The 20,241-nt window shown below is 45.0% G+C and overlaps 2 protein-coding genes across 4 annotated transcripts in view; one reads left to right on the top strand and one right to left on the bottom strand.

Moving 5' to 3' along the window:
* LOC135388712 (hyccin-like) overlaps positions 1–3,941 on the bottom strand; it is a 40,862-nt gene extending 36,921 nt beyond the window's left edge. For both annotated transcript variants that reach the window (XM_064618442.1, XM_064618443.1), the window contains exons 1-3: positions 3,641–3,941; positions 1,578–1,655; positions 562–669 (exon numbers count right to left, since the gene is read on the bottom strand). In XM_064618442.1, the coding sequence (XP_064474512.1) occupies positions 562–669; positions 1,578–1,619 (150 nt within the window). In that variant the 5' untranslated portion in view covers positions 1,620–1,655; positions 3,641–3,941. The remainder of the gene's footprint in view (positions 1–561; positions 670–1,577; positions 1,656–3,640) is intronic.
* Positions 3,942–4,180: 239 nt separating this feature from the next.
* Positions 4,181–20,241, top strand: part of LOC135388710 (gelsolin, cytoplasmic-like) — a 73,011-nt gene continuing 56,950 nt past the window's right edge. Inside the window, exons 1-2 of one of the 2 annotated variants that reach the window (XM_064618440.1) lie at positions 4,181–4,342; positions 13,398–13,472. In XM_064618440.1, the coding sequence (XP_064474510.1) occupies positions 4,274–4,342; positions 13,398–13,472 (144 nt within the window). In that variant the 5' untranslated portion in view covers positions 4,181–4,273. The remainder of the gene's footprint in view (positions 4,343–13,397; positions 13,473–20,241) is intronic. The other variant, XM_064618441.1, reaches the window with a different exon arrangement.

Raw genomic sequence — 20,241 nt, 5'->3', positions numbered from 1 at the left:
TAATTTCACGCGTATAAGCCGCACTGCAGATAAGCCGCAGGACCCGTTGCTAGGAACGTTTTGAACATTTTCAGGCAGATAAGCTGCGGGTAATACGACACGACTGATTTGTGCCACAAAGGAGACCATAGAGAAGGCATAAACACTGTGGTCCATACTCCAGGGTCGGCATGGTGCACAACAGAGGAGGTCAGCGTGGTTCTAGTGCTCTACCAAGATCGGATTCTGACCTTGTTGTGTATTTTTCATGGATCGACGGGTCAGTGCCCTTCCAGAAGACACGAATCACTGTCACCACTTTAGTTAAAGCTGCTTGGGGGAAGGCACCAGAAAGGTCGGTTTACTCGAATGTGGGCGCGCCCCTCTTACGCACTGTTCGTGCAACGGCAGGGCGGTGCTGTTCCAAAGGTACTGTCGGCCCCTTCGATCAAGCCGTTGTATGGGGGCAAATACAAAGGAAAAATAGTCATCAGATAAGCTGCTGCGTGCCCGCGAGAAAAAAAAATTGCGCATAAGCCGTGGCTAATACGCGTGAAATTACGGTAAAGGTGCGATACAAACCTCTTTATGGTACTTTTTTTCTTCAATTACTTGAATGAGGGAGTCGATTAGTTCATTGTTTTCCCGAATACTGCTCGCAAAGGAGTGGACCTCGGCCTCTGTCACAGTCTGAAACAGAAGCATCGTTGGGTGTCATACAGGGGGTAATGACAGTTTGGATCCAAGATGTACTGAATACATGTTTGTACAAGTTGTATCCAGATCTTAATTAAATGAGTTGACTGGTTGTTTGTGGACTGACTGTTGTCTGCCAATCATGAAAGAATTGCTAACGCGGGAAGGCAGCAAACATAAAGGTTTCAAGCACACAAAATGCCCACCAAAAGTTTTCAAATGAAATGTCACGTTTAACATGACGTCACAACACCATTATCGTGCGACTGAGAGTTTCACCATTGTGCTAAACTGGGATAGTTGGTACCACCACGTCGCATGCAAGAAACCAGCATACCAAAATGACAGAGACCGCAAACCAACGCAAGCACACACTGGTAAATACATGAGCCAGTTGAGCACGTGTGTCACAGAGACCAGAGAGGCACCTCAGGCCATACACCACATAGAAAATTGAATTGTTCGTTTCAAAGGGAGTCCTATTGTTTTGCTACGTGATAACTGACTCTGAGAAGATCAGGCATCTAGCCACATCTGGACATATGAGCATCCACTGTAAGAGATGAAGGTGCTGACCTCTGTTTCAATCCACCACAGTCTTAGGCAGTGCAACAAAAAAAAAGGGCACATGGAAGATTATTGATGCTTATCACGCAGCAAGACATAGGCTTGTGTTGGTGTAGTGCCTCTGTCATCATTCTGATGTGCTAGTTTCTTGCATGCCAGAGGATCAGCTTTAAGCCTGAACCCCGCCAATGTGTTGTACCTTGCATATGTGCATCCGTACACCCTCGTGTGTAGTGATTAAATATGTAAATATGATTATGTAATATGTAAATATGTAAAGTGATTAAATATGATTAAATATGTAAACTGCGGACGATGAAAATGTGCGCACACACCTGACAGTCGATAAGAAAATCTCGCACGATGGAGTCCGCCATGAGATGGACATCGTTTTATACTTGATGTGGACTGGTCTGGAAAGATGTACAATGCAAAGCATTAACAGTGGGCAGAGTCATAATGACAGAATCAGTGAATATAAATAATGTATGGCATGTTTGCCGACCTGAGATTCTGAGCTTTTACGGCAGACTTTGTTTTCCTTATTTTTGTATGTCTTAGATCCACCATATGCCCAATCTGAGCCCTTAACGTATTTGAAACAAACAGACAAATAAGTGTTCTGCTTGTTTACACTTTCACTGAAGCTGGGCTTTCGGCTTAACAGATATCACTTGAGCGACCAGAGGAAAAGGGACACTATACGTCCTTTTAAATTCAGTTGGCCGCCTAAATTTCACTATTATTCTGTTAAGCATTCCAGTACACAAATTAAGAGAACTGCGCTTCGTGTAATGTACACGTCAATTTCTAAGTATTACAGTACAGCTTAAGTATGTATTTGAGCTGTGTTTTATATTGGCAGACCAGACTGCTTCTTCGCAAACCTGCAATGCAGTAGAGACTACTGGAAAATGCACTGAGCGGAGATTGGTCCATGAAATTAATACAATGATCAGGGCATCAACCACTCACATTTCTCTTGGTATTGCTATTGAACAGCAAATGAACAGCAAATTACGTGTTATGCTGAAGTTTTCTACTTTGACTATATATTTTCTTTATGCCATATGTGTTTTGAAAACGTGTATTTCATAACTCTTCTCCTTTTGTTTGTTTCGCTTCTTATAGTATGAGGCAGGGATGTTTAGTCCCCTCCGAACTAATTACTAGGTTCGAAGCACAATACTACCAACAACTCTGGAGGCTAAGACAAGGTTTAGTGCATGCCGACATTCCGTATAGTGCAAATGAAAACCAGAACAGCTGGCTAAGGACTATAGAGACATTTGGACCAGCAAAATGTGGTGTTAGACATTGAATGCGCAAAATTATATTATAAGATGGCACAATACACAAAAGGCAAAATTTCACACCACTACAGGTGGTACGTGTAAAAGCAGTATGAGTGCTGCTATGTACTTCACCTGTGCAGGGAATGTAAACAGCTGATTGGATCTGCTGCTGAGCAAATACTAAAATTCCTACTCTTTCCTGCACGATCACGAAGTTCACTTTTGAGCAACGGTTAAACATAAGCACAACAACCAGTTTTGAGTTAGAACACAGGAGCAGTAATTTCCCGAGAAATCGACCCCTGAGAAAGTGGGTGGGGGTGAGGGATGGGAATACTGAGCTCCAAAGGGGGGTGGGGCAGTATATGTTTATCAGTATATGCATTGGTAGCCCAGCTGTATTGGGCAATCTCGTCAATTTCAAAGGGGGGGGGGGTGCAAAAAACCAGGAGAAGTGTACACCGTGCTGGAAAATCCTTGGTTAGGAGTGACTCCATTGGCCCATGTTCAATACTTGTCCTGAGATTAAATGTTAATTCATCATCACGACGACCTAAATTTCGGCTATGAGAGAACTAAGGCAAATATGTACTAATAGATGAAGTGTGTAATATACCAGAACAACGTATGAATAATAACTTTATTTTGGTGATCAATGATTCGGGTGTGTCATCACATGAATCATAACGAACGTAATGGAGGACCCTAATTAAATTATCGTTTGTGGTTTTACAAATTGGAATCCTCTCGTCCAATTATCGAAAGCAAGCAATTTTCCGTTCACTCTTTCTGGTATTGTGATTTTCGTGGTATGTTTTCCCAAGCACACGTAGTGCTACCTTTGAGCTGTGACCTAAAATGAGCAAACGGGAGCAAAACCGTTTGCATGCAGGTGGCAGTGATCGTTCTATTGCATGTCGAGCACTCTCAGATTTTATCTCAACAAGTAAGCAGCATGTAACCTCCCTCTAGTATCTGCATGCAAGCAGAAGTCACTCTGAGGAAAAACTACCCCATGCCCTTCCAGCCGGTATTCAAGCACCGCTTCTTGTTGTTTTCCTTCGTGTCTCATGAATTCAGAGGCAAGCGGGAGGAACACTTACCTTGGCCGATACAAATTGTAAGTGTTTGCAATTTTTTTCCGTCATTCACATCACAACCGCAAGCTGAGTACTGCCGGAAAACAGGCCTAACGCACCAATAATTTTTTTCCACAGAAACCAGCGATCCTTTAACCACTTCCGGTGATCTTTTGCGAGCTGTTCTTTGCTTTCCAATTTTGTGAACGTCGTGTTGACTTCGTACAACAAATCACGCAAGGTACAAACGTCTACTCGCCAAAGCGTACACAACCTTCGCACCTCCTTTCGCGACCCTCCTGCGGTTGTGTTGGTGTGTGCGAAAATTGACTGTAGCGCCCTCTGTTTGTGCGGAAAACAGCTTTTGGAAGCAATCAAATCACATTCAATTCAGTAAGTGATCAGTTTGTGTGAACAAGCAATAATTTGTGTGTGCCTTCAGAGTTCACAGCGAGTTGCCCTGAACAACATTGACGATATTTAAATACAAAAACCGAAACTAAAGTCATTCACCGCGCAAACTTGATGTGGCGCTAGTAACGCGCGGTGTCGGCTGCTTCATTCCGCCCTTGTTCACTGCACGCCCGTGAAGTTCTCAATCCACTCTCTGGTGCGGGAGTGTGCAGGTCGTTTCCTGGACATTTGAAGGCTTACGAAATGGTTGCTACAGATCCAGCGTTTGAAGGTGCCGGACAGGAACCAGGCCTGACGATATGGAGAATCGAGGTGACTATAGAGATATTATTTCTCCCGTATTCATGGTGAACGGGGAGGGGCAGCAATAAAGTTGCTGAATGTCACCGTGCAATTAATCGCGATTCAATATTTTGCTCGCTCGACAGGTTTCTGCACGTCGCAATTGTGCTCGACGTTGCGACAATAAGGAACTCATAAATGACAATCAGGGTCCATATGTTAGCTCCTTTCTTGTTGAGATAGGAGAGATACGCTCTGCAATGGATGGAAGAGCAGGAGGTCTTTAGAGGAAGCAGAAAAGGGGGGGGGGGGGGGAGATAGGTAAGGGCCGATGGGGTGTCTTTTTCGAATATTTTTTTATTACTTTGAGCTTGTTGCTCAGGAGTGTTACTCACAGGTAGCGGATAGTTTTGTATCGGCTGGATTACGTATTAAATCGAAACATTCTCAAGCAATGTATTTATAGCTCGAACCATTGAAGAGGAACGACAGAGAAAAATGTTGTAATTCAGTTTATGTTATGTTTATGATAGGGTTGTCGTTTGTGATTGGAAGACAGAGGGGGCGTACGCTTGCCACAAAAACGCGTACTCCCCCCTCTCTCTTCGAATAACAAGCTATAACCCTATCATTCGTGGCAATGGTTGGCACACAGCGTGCTATGCGGTGAAGTTCTGTTTTGAGAATATATCATCATCTGACTTTTGTACCGAATATAGTTGTACCTATTTCTTTTGTTCTTACCTACATACACATAGACTGCATACGGTGTGTGTATGTGATCGCTTGGCGTACGCATAAGTTACCGATTCCAGGAAAAAATAACAGATTCTGAATATCTGAGCATGATAACTGAGTATATTTCTCAGAAAACCAGCAGCCTCTGATTACTCATTTCCATGGAGCGACCGTGTACCTGAATATCGGACATCTTTTTGTGTCTGAACAATTTTATCACAAATTATATCCCTATTCGATTACATTGATGCGCCACTCGGGCTTATTCGTATATAGTCTGTGTTTAGAATACTTATAATATATCTGCTTATAATACAAATACTGTCGCAAATTCGCGTTAATGGGACCTGACATTCTCGTAACTTATTTCTTTCCTCAGAAGCCTGTTCAGAGATTGAAGTGGGATGAACTGTAACTATAGAACTAAAAAAAAAAAAAAATCACATTAATAATAAATCGGTGTCACAGCTACCGCCAGATGCTTGCTACCGGAAAATGTAATCGAGCAACACACTTTTAACCTACGTTGTAAGTTGCAACATGCTATGTCTTCTTCACGAGAAACACCAGGATGGCTGGAAACTGCTTGTATATTGAAACTGCAAAGCCACCGAAGATGTGTTACAACGTTTGCAACGTATTGCCTCTGTTTCTCAGCTGTCAAGCAGCTCCTCGAACTTGACGGGTTGTTGCGGCAAGGTTTCCATCCATTAACTCGCGCACCACACAGACGTGAACTTTTGTGTCGTCGCTTTATAGCTGTGCAAACGGTATGGGCTTTATTCAGCCCAAATGAGTCACGCTCGCTTGCACCGATTCTGAAGCGATGGTGCTTGCGGAAAGAGCAGCTTGTACACGCAAGCAGTTCGGTGTTATTGGTCTCTGAAATACATGCCGTTTTCACCGCTTCTGGTTTGGTGCAAAAACGACATCCGGTTTCACAGCTGAACACGCTCTGTGCCAACCACTGTGCCGATTGATACAGTTATCGCTTCTGATTTGAGGAGAGAGAGGGTCGTATACGCCTTTTTGTGACAAATTACCACAAGATGGTGGTCGTGATGGTGAAAGGGCTCGCCGTTGTCGGCGTCACAGAGGTGAGCAACGTCACGATCGAGTGACGCCCTGGGGCAATGTGCGTCCTGGGCCGACTTCTAAGGGAACTGTGCCGACATATGTCTGAAAGCGTCTGAGGAAAACCCAGGAAAAACCCCAGACAGCACAGCCGGCACCGGGATTCGAACCCAGGTACCTCCTACCACAAATTACCACAAAAAGGCGTACGTCTCCCGTTTTCAACAAATCAGGAAAGATGTAATTCTGCACGGCGGCTGGTTCATAGCATGGTGTGATGTGATACACTCTTAAAAATGAACTTCACCGCATAGCACGCTCCTAGCCAACCATAACCTCGGATGATATCGTTATCTGCCTTGATTTGATGAAAACGGGAGGCGTACGCCTTTTTTTGTGACACTTATGCCATAATTGTCACAAAAAAGGCGTACGCCTCCCGTTTTCAACAAATCAGGGCAGATAACGATATCATTCGGGGTTATGGTTGGCTAGGAGCGTGGTATGCGGTGAAGTTCATTTTTAAGAGTTTAGAGTAAGAAAAAAAAAAGGGATTTCAGTCTCGACAAAGTCAGGCTGGCTACCCCAGACCACTTAGACGCAGTTAGTTGGAAAAAAAAGGGGGGGGATGTGTGGAGAAAAGTAGTTGGGGCTTGGGGGGCAGCAATCAAGCAGGGAACACTACACACACAAACGAGGGACCAGAAAGTGTCACAAAATAATTGGTTCCGAGCGTCCTTAGTCGCGGAAGGACCGGAAGTCTTCGTGGCACCGGAAGTTGTGGCGGGGGCTTGCTTATGGTTACCCGAGAATGTCACGTTCATCCTTTTTGGTTCCTTTACAGAAAATAATGTACGTTTGGCTCTAATGCATGTAATAGAACTTTACGCAGTTGAAATAATGAACAACGAACTTGAGGCCCTCGTGGAAAAGTACACTTTCAAAATGGAACTTTAGCACGTACACGCTGAGGTCCAACCATTGAACAGAGTGCAACGGGGGAGGGAGTAATGTCGAGATGGGCTTGTCGTTGCTGGCCACATGTGAGTGGGCATCGTCACGACTATAGCAAAAAATAAAAGAGAGAAAAGGATGAAGGGGTGAAGGTGAGGTATGAGATGAGGTATTTCCTCTTAAAACTGTGGTGGTGTGGTGGTGACGAAAATCGGCTTGCTGTTGTTAGCCTCACGTTCAAAACGGAAGTTCACTGGATAGCACGGTCCTAGCCAACCACGATCTCGAATGACATCGTCCTGCCCCCCGATTTGTTGAAAACCGGAATCGTATGCCTTTCAGTGACACTTATGCAGTCATGTTGATTGTCACAAAAGGGCGTACGCTCACGCTGTAACACAAGTACGCGCTCTTAAAAATGACCTTCACCGCGAAGCACGCTCCTAGCCAACCATAATCCCGAATGATACCGTTATCTGCCCTGATTTTCAATCGGGAGGCGTACGCCTTTTTGTGACACTTATGCTGTTCATAATAGTTACAAAAAGGCGTTCGCCTCCCGTATTCAACAAATCAGATAACGATATCGTTTGAGATGATGGTTGGCTAGGAATGTCCCATGCCGTGAAGTTCATTTCTAATAGTGCGGAATCAGAGATACCTATCTACATAGTCTCTTAACAATTAACTTCGCCACATAGCGCGCTCCTAACCAACTATCATCCCGAGTGACATCGTTTTTTCTCCTGGTTTGCTGAGAACGTAGGGAGTACGCCATTTTCGTGGCATTGTGCTCGGATTTTTCGCCAACTCTGCATGACTGCTCTAGATCTTAACTTTCGTCCGTCATCATTCCTTCATCTGTTATCACATCATCTCATCTAATCCTGGCTACAGTCGTGACGTGAGGCACATACGTGAGGCCAACAACGGCAAGCCGGTTTTCGTCACCACCACCACCAGCTTTGTGGCATTATGCAGTTCGTCATTGACGGGGGGGGGGGGGGCGTATGTCCTTTTTGTGGCAATTTTTATATATGATAATGCAACAACAAAGGCGTACGCTCCCCGCTTTCTCTTCCAATCAGAAGCGATGACCCTATCGTTCGTGGCAATGGTTGGCGCACAGCGTGGCCATGCTGTGAAGTTCTGTTTCTAGAGTGTAGCCAGACATGCACAAAATACTGCGCAAAAGTATTTAAAATAGAGCACAAAATATTCACAACTGAAGGTAATTTGAGTAGAGTACTAAATACTCTGAGAAGTAATTAAGATACTCTTTAAAGTACTTTAGTATTAGCAGTAAGTGAAACGCGTATTCTGACAGTGACCGTATACAAATCAAATGAATAAACTTTATCCGCCATACTTCAGCATATGTTTTATTTGCAAGGTCTCGGTGTCAAGTAATGTTTGGTGAACTTTGGTGAACTCAATTAAACTTTGGAGATATGTTCTGACCTAAAACTTCGTAATCCCTCCTGTATGTCAGCTCGGGTCTTTCAACCTCTGGCGCGTGTTCATTGTGACCAAGGACCAAGGTGTGAACAAGGTGACCAAGGAAATAAATGCCGGGATACTCTTGTACCTAATCCCGAGGGGATTCACCTGGCAATATGAAAAGGAACCGTTCTCTGGCGAAGGGCTCGGGCTATTGACAAGCAAGGCCAGGCGTGGGACCAGCCTATTGTACTGGAGGATAAATGACAGATTCGTGATTTCCCGAAAGAAGAAAGGAAAGAGAGGGTTAAGTTCTCGTGAGCTGAAAATCCGCGGGGAAGTGTGCTGGATACGGCTTGACGAGGAAGGAAAGTATTTTGAGTACTGCGTTACAAATACTGAAAAAAGTATTTTAAATACTTTAAAAATACTTGTCGCAAAAAGTATTGAGTAGAGTACCAAAATACCGGGAAAAGTATTTGAAATACTGTATTTTGAGTACGTACTCAAGGTACGTACAAGTCTGTCAGTAGCCAACCATCATTCAGAATGACACCGTTCCCCCCTCCTAATCTGGTGAAAACGCGAGGCGTACACGTTTTTGGGACAGTCACGCAGTTATATGTCAATTGCCACAAAGGGCCTTAAGCCTCACGTTATCAACAAATCACGTTATCAAACAACACTCTAAAACAGAGCTTCACCACATAGCGCGCTCCTACAGCCAACCATAATCCCGGGTGGCATCGTTCTTCCCCCTGATTTGCTGAAAACTGGGGGGGAAGGGGGGCGTGCGCCATCTTGTGCCATATAAATGGCGTACGCCCCCCGTTTTCAGCAAATCAGGGGAGAGCACGACGACACTCGGGATGATGGTTGGCTAAGAGCGTGCTATGCGTTGAAGTTGGTTTTCAGGAGTGTGCCGTATGTCATTCGGGATGATGGAGGAGCGGGGGGGGGGGGGGGGGCATGTTGTGCGGTGAAGTTACGTCTTAATCCGAGCTGCACAATATTGGCCTGAATATATCGGCAATACTGCTCCTATACTGGACCCATATTGGACCACACACACTCATACATTGGATGATGATGAGGTGGGCGATTCACCGTCTCTGAATATAGGACCAGTATTGCCAACATCCACCCAATACTGGGCCAATATGCTGCGCTGCTCGGGAAGAGTGCATATCACAAACGGTATCACTTCTATGCAGCGGTTGATCTTCAGCGTGCTAAGAGTTCTGTTTCTAGAGCGTTGTGCGCCCTCGTTCGATTTGGATTGCAAAGGGTACCCTTTGGGCTCACTCTCACAAGCATGTTGGCTGCATCAGATGTGTGTGTGTTACACGCACTGTGACGCACACCTCTGTTTGGGACCTTGAGTGCACGCAGTGAGACGTACGCACGTGGAGGTTCGACCTAATGAATGTCTACCATTGTGCCACGACCGGTTCTCTCTCACTCCCTTTCTCACTCTTTGCAAGTGCGTTCATCCTGAAAGGTATTCCTTGTCTGCTCGTCGTGGGGCATGCACCTGCGCTTCTCTGAATGCTCACAACGTTCACCAAGCAAACGCGCATCAAACGTTTTGTTTATGCGTGCCGTGCCGATTTCTGTTCAAAAGGAGCAAGCTCGTAATATTCGCGAACTCGCGCTTAAGCTGCATCTTAAAAAAAAAGAAAAGAAAGAAAAAAGAACAGAGACGGAAAAAAGAAAAACCGTAACTCATTCCTTTCAAGGTGTCTGCTTGCGAAAATGGATATGCGTTTCGGGTTCGAAGTGCGGGAGTTCGCCGTGTGTAATTCGTTCGTTCGTTCGTTGTTGTTGTTGTTGTTTTTAGACCGAAAACGTGCAATGGACAATGAATGCGCGCAGTGATCCGTTCACTTACGTTTTTTGGGGGGTATTCAGACGCACATTCTAAAAAAAAAGGTGGTGGTGGTGATTGAACTGCTTCCCGTATAGTCGGCCACGCTCGGGCGGGCAACGTCACCACTGTCGCAGGGGGGTCGTGCGACCTGGGCCGACTTCACGGACAAAGCTGGTGGTGGCGGTAGTGTGCTACTCCCGAACGGTCTGCCTACCGCGGTCACAGACAAAACTTTACCACGTGACACGGTCAAGACCAATCACCGCGCAGAATGATGCGCTGTTCAAACAGGACCTCACCACATCTACATAACACGTACGCTCCTATAGCCGGCCACCAATCCGAATGGCATCGTTTTCTCTCCTAATTTGTTTAAAATGGAAACCCGCTTTTTTCATTTTTTTTACTCTTTACGTTTTGCAGAATGAGTCCAAAGCTAGAGTATACGCCTTCTGTTTCCAACGAGTCAGGAAAAAGAATAATATTGTTCTGAATGACAGCTGGCGCCAGGCGGTGTTATCTGGTGAAGTTTCGTTTTGATTCTACTCTGCCTGACACCCTTAAAGCAAAACTACACCACAAAACATGCTGAAGCGCAACCAATGCACAAAATAATGACGTCATCGCTCCTAATTTTGCGGGAATACTCCTTTTCCTTTTTTTTTTACAATTACCAAAACTGCACAAGTGCCAAAAAAGGCGTGCGCCTCTCATTTTTACCAAAGCAAGGGTACTATGTCATTCAGTATGAAGGCTCTTCTAAGAGCGTGCTATGCAGTGAAGTCCTGTGTCAAGTCTGATACCCTACTACTCTGTTTTCCCTATACACTCAGGAAACAAAAGTTCACCACATGGCACGCAGTGTGCTATTGCCACGAATGATAGGGCTATCACTTCTCTCTTCGAAGAGAGATGGGGCCGTACGCCTTTTTGCAGCAATTATAATATATCCACACTCTTAAAATAGAACTTCACCGCATAGCACGCTCTTAGCCAACCGCCATCCCGAATGACATCGTTCTGCCCCCTGACTGGTTAAAAACGGGAGGCATACGCCTTTTTGTGACACTTGTGCAGTTATGTTAGTTGTCACAATGTGGTGGTGGTGCTACTGCTGAAAGAGCTCGCCGTTGTCGTCGTTGTCACAAAAAGCCGTACGCAACGCGTTTTGCACAAATTAGGTGTGATAAACCTGTCATCCTGTGCATTGGTTAGACTTCACCGTGCTTTGTGGTGAAGTGCTGTTTTAAGAGTGCAAATTGACATCGTGCATTATACGTAGCGCCCGCTTCGGTGTTCCTTATCATACGCGAAAATGCAGAAATAAGAGATGCGGAAACTAATGCTGAATTCCATAGGGATTATTTTTTGTCTCTTTTTACTATCACAACTAACATACAGAGTGGTTAATATTCCTCTTCTGAATACTGCTCCTCAATATCGGGTCAAAAGCGCTGAGTGGATCCCATACGTTATTGGCGATTTGCCGAGCAATCTATCGAGTGAATGTTGACTTTTGGATCCAAAGAACAGACGTTTCCGTAGTAACGATCGAGGAAGTCAGCTCTGCCATCCGGCAGCTTATCCTCACCACTACCTGTTTTCAACACGGGAACGGAAATCCCCTTGAAAGTTGTACGACTCATGTAGTGCGTATATACAGCTTTTGTCGGAACACTGGCAGCCACGGCGAGAAACTACACAGCTGGCAGCTGTAGCCAACCATCACACCGAATCGCATCGTTCTCCCTCCTGATTTGCTCAAAACTGAGGGCGTACGCCTTTTTGTGACGCTTAGTAGTCGTCTTAACTGGGTCACAAAAATGCGTACACCTCGCGCTTTCCACAGATCTGGAGTGATAATCAGTATTATTCTGTTGGAATGGTTGACACGGTGAAGCTATTATAGAGTGTACCTTCATAATAAATTGAGATGTTTCGCGTGCACATCGTTGAGGAGCCACTATACAGTCATATTAATCCAAGCACGTCCACTACGAGTAATCCAAGTAGGTCTATCCACCACCACCACCGCAAGCATTTATGTCACACTAATTAATTACTTTTTGACCAATTAATTACGCGTCTAAATACTTTCAGAAATGAGCAACTGTAGCTGTAACTTAATTACATTTTACCTGCAACTTGTATAGTCAATGGAAGGTTACTTCCCGCTATAGTTAGTTCTAAATTTCTGCCTGCTGTTGTGTTTCTCTTTTGGGAGCCTGTGGCTTTTCTACCACTTTACAGTCTGCCATTTTTCTTGTAGCTTCTGGTTTTGCACATCTCTTTGCATTAATTCAAAACACAATATATTCAAACAAGGTGTGAAGTGAACCTTACAGTATAGCCATGTCTAGTATACCATCAAATTATTAATTCCACACCAGTATTGTTACATTTGCTTTCTGTTACGCGTTCCACATGTATGTTGTATTTGTCACATAACCGCGCCAAATGGCCTTTTATGTCGATTGTGTATACTTCCAGTGTGAAAAACTGCACTTCTTCATTATTTTATGCTATAGCTTGTAATGTGTGGCCACTTTAAACGGGCACCGTCTGAAGTAATTGGAGATTCACTCAGTTACTTTCGTGATAAATAACTGTAACTGAATTATATTTTAGTTTCTGTAACGTCTGACTTAAATACTTTTAGAATCACGTAACTCTAACTTCCATTACACCTTTTTTTTTAGTAGCTTACTCAGCTCTGATTTCCCCTGACCGTACTCTAGGCGCTGTTTTGTTCTCAGAGAACATGCTCAACAGGGAAATAGAAATACAACAAAGTTACATGGAATGCGTTCTTATTATGAACTGTAACCTTATTGAAAATATTCCACGCGTAAAATTTTTGACAGCAATGCCATAGGGGAGAAACGAAGCTGCAGCCGACCCCCCTACCCTATAGGCTTCCTCCGTGTTTTCGTTTTCATGTCCATCGTGGGCTTGAAATAGCGGCATTTCATCATGGTGCACACTCTTACATTACCGCTTTCTTTGCAGAAACTGGAGGTGAAAACTGTGGACAAAAAGATGCACGGCATGTTTTTCTCGGGTGATTCCTACATCGTTTTACACGTGAGTCCAACTTTTCCTTCCCGGCTCTTTACTAAAGGCGTACAACATAGGTTTTATGAATAGTTACCTTTTATTGAGCGTCACTATCCTGTACAAAGCGATGAAAACGTCGGGACCCCGTCTTGAAAAATCTATCGCCCTTAAAACAGGTGGGGGGACCTGATGCCGAAATAAAAATTAAGAATAAAAAAGGGAAGAAGAAAGTTGGAGGGTTCAAGGTGAGAACGTCACCGCATAGCACGCTTCTAGCTGCAGTCTTAAAAATGAGTTTCACGACATAGCACGCTCCTAGCCAATCATCATCCCAAATGACAACGTTCTCGCCCCTGATTTGTTGAAAACGGGAGGCGGAGCCTATTTTGTGCCATTACGCACGTGCATCATGTAAAATAGGCTTCGCCTCCCGTTTTCAACAAATCAGGGGCGAGAACGTTGTCATTTGGATTGATGGTTGGCTAGGAGCGTGCTATGCGGCGAAACTCATTTTTAAGACTGCAACTATGATATCGAGTGACATATCGTTCTCCTCCCTGATTTGTTGAAAACGTGAGGCACACGCCTTTTTTGCGACACTGATGCAGTTGTCAGAAAAAAGGCGTACGCCTCCCGTTTTCAACAAATCAGGGGAGAGAACGATGTCACTCGGGATTATTGTTGGCTAGAATCGTGCTATGTGGGGAAGTTCTGTTCTAAGAGTGAAAGCACGTGCGGCACTTTTGGAACAGTTTGTGACTGTGCTACACTCCTAAAACAGGGTTTCACTGCATAACAGGTTCCTCGTCAACTGCACTCTTAGAAATGAACTTCACCGCAAAGCACGCTCCTAACCAACCATCATGTCGAATGATATCGTTATCTGCTCTGATTTGTTGAAAATGGGAGGCGTACGCCTTTTTTGTGACACTTATGCAGTTCATAATTGTCACAAAAAAGGCGTACGCCTCCAGTTTTCAACAAATCAGGACAGGTAAGGATATCATTCGAGAGGATGGTTGGCTAGGAGCGTGCTATGCAGTGAAGTTCATTTTTAAGAGTGTGTGATCCCGAATGACATCGTTCTCTCCGCCCATTTGTTGAAAACGGTATGCTTACGCCGTTTTATGACACTCATGTCGTAAGTGGTCCTGTGATCCCATGTGTATCGTCTGCGCGAACGTGCCGTTCGGGAACGAGCGCACGTGGTGTGTGACGTATTCTACCGTTAGCGGGGAGCATTTGGTATTCCCAGTGGGTATTCCCTTCGCTTCTGCAGACCGCACGTCTGCCTAACGTAACCCCCCCCCCCCTTTTCTTTTTCTTTTTTCGTTTCTACCGCGACGCTTGTGAACGTTGCTGTCGTCCGCAGGAGTGACAGCCTCGACCTTGTCGTTTGGAATGTCGCTATAGCGGAGACAGTCAGCCCTGTCAAAATGACTGCAAGCTATATTTCGCGTGGCTGCTGCCAACACCGGTGCTGTCGGCATTTACATTACGGAATAGCGCGTCTGAATTGAATCAGACGTATTTCGTGGAACTATTCCGACTCTCCAAGGCGGCGGGGGGCATCGTGCTCAGGGTTGTTTGGATTTAATCCACATGGATTTTATCCGGTGGATTTTTTTTTATTTTATCCACACAACTTAATCTGGATTTTTTAGAGATTTTGTCCAGATGCGACGTGAAAGACAATCTTAATCCAACGTCACACGGAAAACTCCCGCTTTATTGTTTCAAACTTTATTGTAGTGTTGGCTGTAACAAAAGCCCAGGTTAATTACATTAACTTCTAACTTTTTGTGAACTTTGTAACTTTTTAACTTGACTTTTTGAGCTTTTCAGATTTAACTTTTTCCCGTTTTCTTTTACTCCTGCCCATTCAGGGAGAGGCTTTCTTCTGAAGCCATGTTAACTGAAGTACGACAGCTAATCCAGACATGTAGCGTCTACCCATTCACCCACGCGTGCATGGGACCTCTACCTTTCGAAAAACAATAGAAACTCATTCAATGTTACTGGGACAGGCAGTTTCATAAACCAAAACTAAGAGAGGTCACCCGAAATCAAGAAGAACAAAACACATCTGTTCTTACTCTGTGTCACATTTCTAGGCTGGTCTATATTCTCCAAAAATATCCAAAAACATCCGGGTTTTATCCAAAAAAGCCCACTGGAGAGGATCTTTTTAAAAATATCCGGATTTTTTCCAACCCTGATCGTGCTTACCTGACCACAGCGTCGTGAAGACTACTTCCGTATCATTCCTGCGCGATAGAGGCTTGCTGAAATAAATTGAATCATTTTTCTGCATTTCTCTACTGTGTGTCACAGCTGCTCCGCTCAAGTTCAGCCTGGCTGCCAACGCTTTCTTCCTGTCCCCTCGCGTATATATGCCGGAAACAGAACGCACGTAAACAAATTAATGCTCAGCCACGAACATCACATAACAACGTCGTTTTATATTAGACATGCAGGGCGAGAGTCGCGGGACCTCACCCTCAACGAACCTCATTGGAATAAAGTGTCCCTATGTGACATGCAACTTGTGAATTGTGAGTTAAAAAAAAAAAGAAACTGTTGTGCCATACCGATAGAGTTTGCAAACGGCGGTAGTTTGCAAATGTGATGTGGCCAATCATTGCGCTTGTCCCATACGGATGGCAATACAAGCAGCAAAGAAAACCCGCACGTATCAGCTACAGATACAGGAACAGGTGTAAATCCCCAATCTTCCGCGTTGCATGGTATTTATTTAGGAAAGCGCAGGGAACTATCACCGTGCGTAGAGATTTTTTTTTCTCTCTCTCTCTCTCATAGTTACTTCCAACGCTGGAAACTTCCTATCTTCATTTTACGCTGCTTCAGTTAGTGTATAGGTAACATAATGTTGTACGAGTCGCTGTGCGTAGCGACTGTGTACCAATGAACATGTGGACGAAAATTGCATAGTGCGAAAGACGATGACACAAAAATGGCGTACGCCCCCGTTTTCAGCAAATCAGGTGAAAGGACGATGTCACTCAGGATGATGTTTGGATAGGAGAGTGCTGTATAAGGGAACTGTGCCGACATATACCTGACAGCGTCCGAGGAAAACCCAGGAAAAAACCCAGATAGCACAACCGGCACCGGGATTTGAACCCGGGTACACCCAGTTTCGACGTGATATCGCCAGCACGCTAGCCACTAAGCCAGGTGAAGGTATAATAATAATGGTGCCGTCTTGTTTGTCTGCCTAGTGTGGCGACATGCTGCACATGCCGCGGGGTACACTCTAAAAACAGAACTTCACCGCATAGCACACTGTGCTCCAACCATTGCCACGAATGATAGGGTTATCGCTTCTGATTCGAGGAGAAAGGAGGGCGTACGCCTTTTTGTGGCAATTATCATATATCCAAATTGCCACAAAAAGGCGTACGCCCACCACTTTCCTCGAATCAGACGCGATAACCCTATCATTCGTGGCAATGGTTGGTGCACAGCGTGCTTTGCAGTGAAGTTCTGTTTTTAGAGTGTAGGACTGGGGATAATTTCGACCACCTGGGCTTCTTTCGACGTGCGCTGGAAATCTCCGACACAGTGCTAGAAGCAATGCTTTCGTTTGATCGTTTGCATGATCGTTGAGCAATGGTGAGCAATGATCGTTTTGAGGGAGGCAATGAGTGAGCACTGAGAGAGGGATAAGAGGAAGGGCGTGAAGTGACGGATTCGTCTGTGCATGAATCACGAATGACGCAACCGATGTATAGCGATGTGAGAAATGAAAAAAGAAGGGGGTGGATGTGAGTCACGATGAAGTCGAATTGCATGGCTACCCCAGGATCCCCAACAACACCGAATATCCCCTGGATGTACGAATAATGTCCAAACAGATTCATGCATCCGATGGATATTCCGAGGATATCCATCGGACGTATGAATTTGTTAGGACATTCTTCGTACATCCAGAGGATATTCGGTGTTGTTGGGGACGTTTACAAGCAGAAAATACAGACAGATGAACGAGTTAAAATGATGGAGTTGAACAAGTTAAAAAGTTTCGACCAAGTGAGTGTAAAATGTCGGAATCACTGGGGGCACACACAGCACGCATTCTGCAAGTCACAGAATGTCCGTAAGCAGGTTGCGCGTAGAAAATCTTCAAGCGCCTTCAGCGCCTTGTCGGATGATTCATGACCTAACAGCTTAGCGACGTCCAATGCTCTGGAATCCACACGAGAGAGGCTCGCCTCTAAAACTTTTCGAGTATCAACGTATTTCCGACGCCTGAGAAGGATGTGGATTCTACGTCCTCTACAACGCCACACTCACTATATACAGTTCGGAGAGTCACGCTTGCCCAGCTTGAAGAGGAGACGTGCGCTGTACGGTACATTGAGCCGTAGCCTATGTAGAACAGTCGTCGTTTGTCGCGTGAAGAAAGGTGGTGCTCGAAGGCGTAACTCTGGATCGACCTTGTACAGAAGCGAATCCCGAGCACATCTGACGAATCTCGTTTCTTTTGTATTACTCGGTAACGGCATCTTCCATTCCGCGGGGAAGAAATGTTCGCGCTTTAGTGCCCCGTTAAAGCTGATCGCACTTCATTTTTGTGACGCAGCAGACGTGTTTGCCAAATTGCAACTGTAAGAGGAACCTTGTACGCGTTTATTCTCTCATACACACCTTCTGTGATGTGCGCCGTCAACCTCTGAAGGCAGAATTCGTGCGTGGATCCACCACCGAGAGAACATTGTATAGGAGAAGCACAAGCTCGTCTCGCCGCTATCAAGGTAGCAATAAACGTATACAGCGTTGAGCATGGCATAATCCTGCGTGAGAACGAAGAAGCAGAAATCCCGAGACAGAATCTTCCAGAAGGAGAATCGTAACCGTATTTCAGAATAGCTAGGGAAGAAAAATTATAAAGAACGTTCTCTGTGCTGGAAACAAAAGTCGCTTCATACTACTGAAAGACAACTTTCCCACGTGATCACCTTTCTATAGTTCCATTACTTAGACTCAGCTGTTGTCTCCCATATATTAGACACGATGACTTTACAACCTTCAGTGTTATCCAACATTCCTGATCCTTCGTGTAACTCGCATTGACATTCATTCGAATCAGTTCGTTCAAAGCATTGGTGTTATTTCGCGACCAAAGTCAGGCAAGTTCGTTAGAATCGAGACCACCTTCTTCTCAATGATCTCCAATGTAATTTATGAGTGACTTCTAAAGATTCAACCACAGATCATGAAGCCACGGTGCGTATGGGCAGGACTGATTGATTAGAAAAATATAGAGACATGTGAATCCCGATAAAATGGAGGCAGACTATATACTCGGGCACGAATTCTGGCAATACAGAGCCGATTTCTATATACATGCACTATAACAGGCTTCATTGCACATACAGATATGCAAAAGCTGAAGGAAATATAACGAACTGTTCGACATTGACTTCATAGAATATACCAAGCTCAGTTGAGAATAGTAAAATAGGCAAGCCGGCTGGTGTATACTTGACATTAGGTTGGCGTCAAGGTAGTGCTTCTGGCCTGTCCATTTGTATGTTGTTGTTTTCTCGTTTTTTTTTTGTTTTTTTTTTGTGGTGTAGTCACGTCGAGACTGGGAGATACCCGGGTTCGAATCCCGGTGCCGGCTGTGATGTCTGGGGTTTTTCCTGGGTTTTCCTCAGACGCTTTCAGACATATCTCGGCGCAGTTCCCTTAGAAGTCGGCCCAGGACGCACATTCCCCCAGGAGCGTCAGTCGTGACGTTGCCCACCTCTGTGAGGCCGGCAACGGCGAGCCCCTTCACGAGCATCACCACCAGCACCACCACCACCTGTGGTGTGTGTGCATCTCCACCCTCCATCCGTCTTTTTCTTTTTTTGCTATTGTCGTGACGACGCCCACTTCTGTGTGACCAACAACAGCAAGCAGATCCTGTTTCCCCCCTGCTGTGTGCGCAAGTGATGTGTTATCTTTGTATACGATCCCTCCTTCTATTTGCCGACTGCTCTAACTCTGGTGTTTGTTACCACGGAGTGATTCTATTTTCACTACACTGTCTGGTATGAGCAATAGGCGGCCGCAATCAGGCATTCGATAAGTGCGCTAGGATAAGAACATATTGCAGTGACCGGTGTCCCATTGTACCCCGTTGCGGAAACTGCTCTGAAAGCGTCGCTGGAAAAGATATACTATGCGTGAATGTGAAGGTGCTCGATAATAGAGTCTTACTTGTAGCGTACACTATAGGAAGTAGCCTGATCACACTGTGCACGCGCTAAACGTTAATCCACGTTCTGCGCATGCTGAGTGTGCACCCGCTATGTGCTTGCGCATTGCGTACGCAAACTAAAACCCTCGATTGATACGTTGTTTTAGTAGATCAGAAGGTGTTCATGATACAGGTTCCTTGAACACGCTTAGCCAATCGCGCTATATCACCTTTTAAGTGGCTGACTCATAGCAGCATAATGTATTCAAAGTTCAGGTATGTGGGTGGGAGGGTGGCTGTCATGTGCCTTATCAGTTCGGTGCTGCATTCTGCGGAGGCGACCACTTATGGCGGTAAGCCTGCAGTGTCTCGTTTTCTTTTTGTTTTTGTTTTTTTTCTCGCTCGGTTTTACGTCCGCATGAAGTCACAAGGGCGGCACGTGATGCAGCTAGTATGCCGCGACACCCTCTTCCGCGCACGACATCGCACGGACGCTTCTAACGCCCGAACAATATCGACGATAATGACTCACTTTTTGTGTAACTCCTAATTATAACTTATCATTATCTACACTCTAAAAACAGA

This window comes from Ornithodoros turicata, chromosome 3, assembly GCF_037126465.1.
Source record: "Ornithodoros turicata isolate Travis chromosome 3, ASM3712646v1, whole genome shotgun sequence".
Classification (NCBI taxonomy): domain Eukaryota; kingdom Metazoa; phylum Arthropoda; class Arachnida; order Ixodida; family Argasidae; genus Ornithodoros; species Ornithodoros turicata.
Note: the sequence above shows the minus strand (reverse complement) of the source record. Positions and strands in the feature narration are given on the sequence as shown.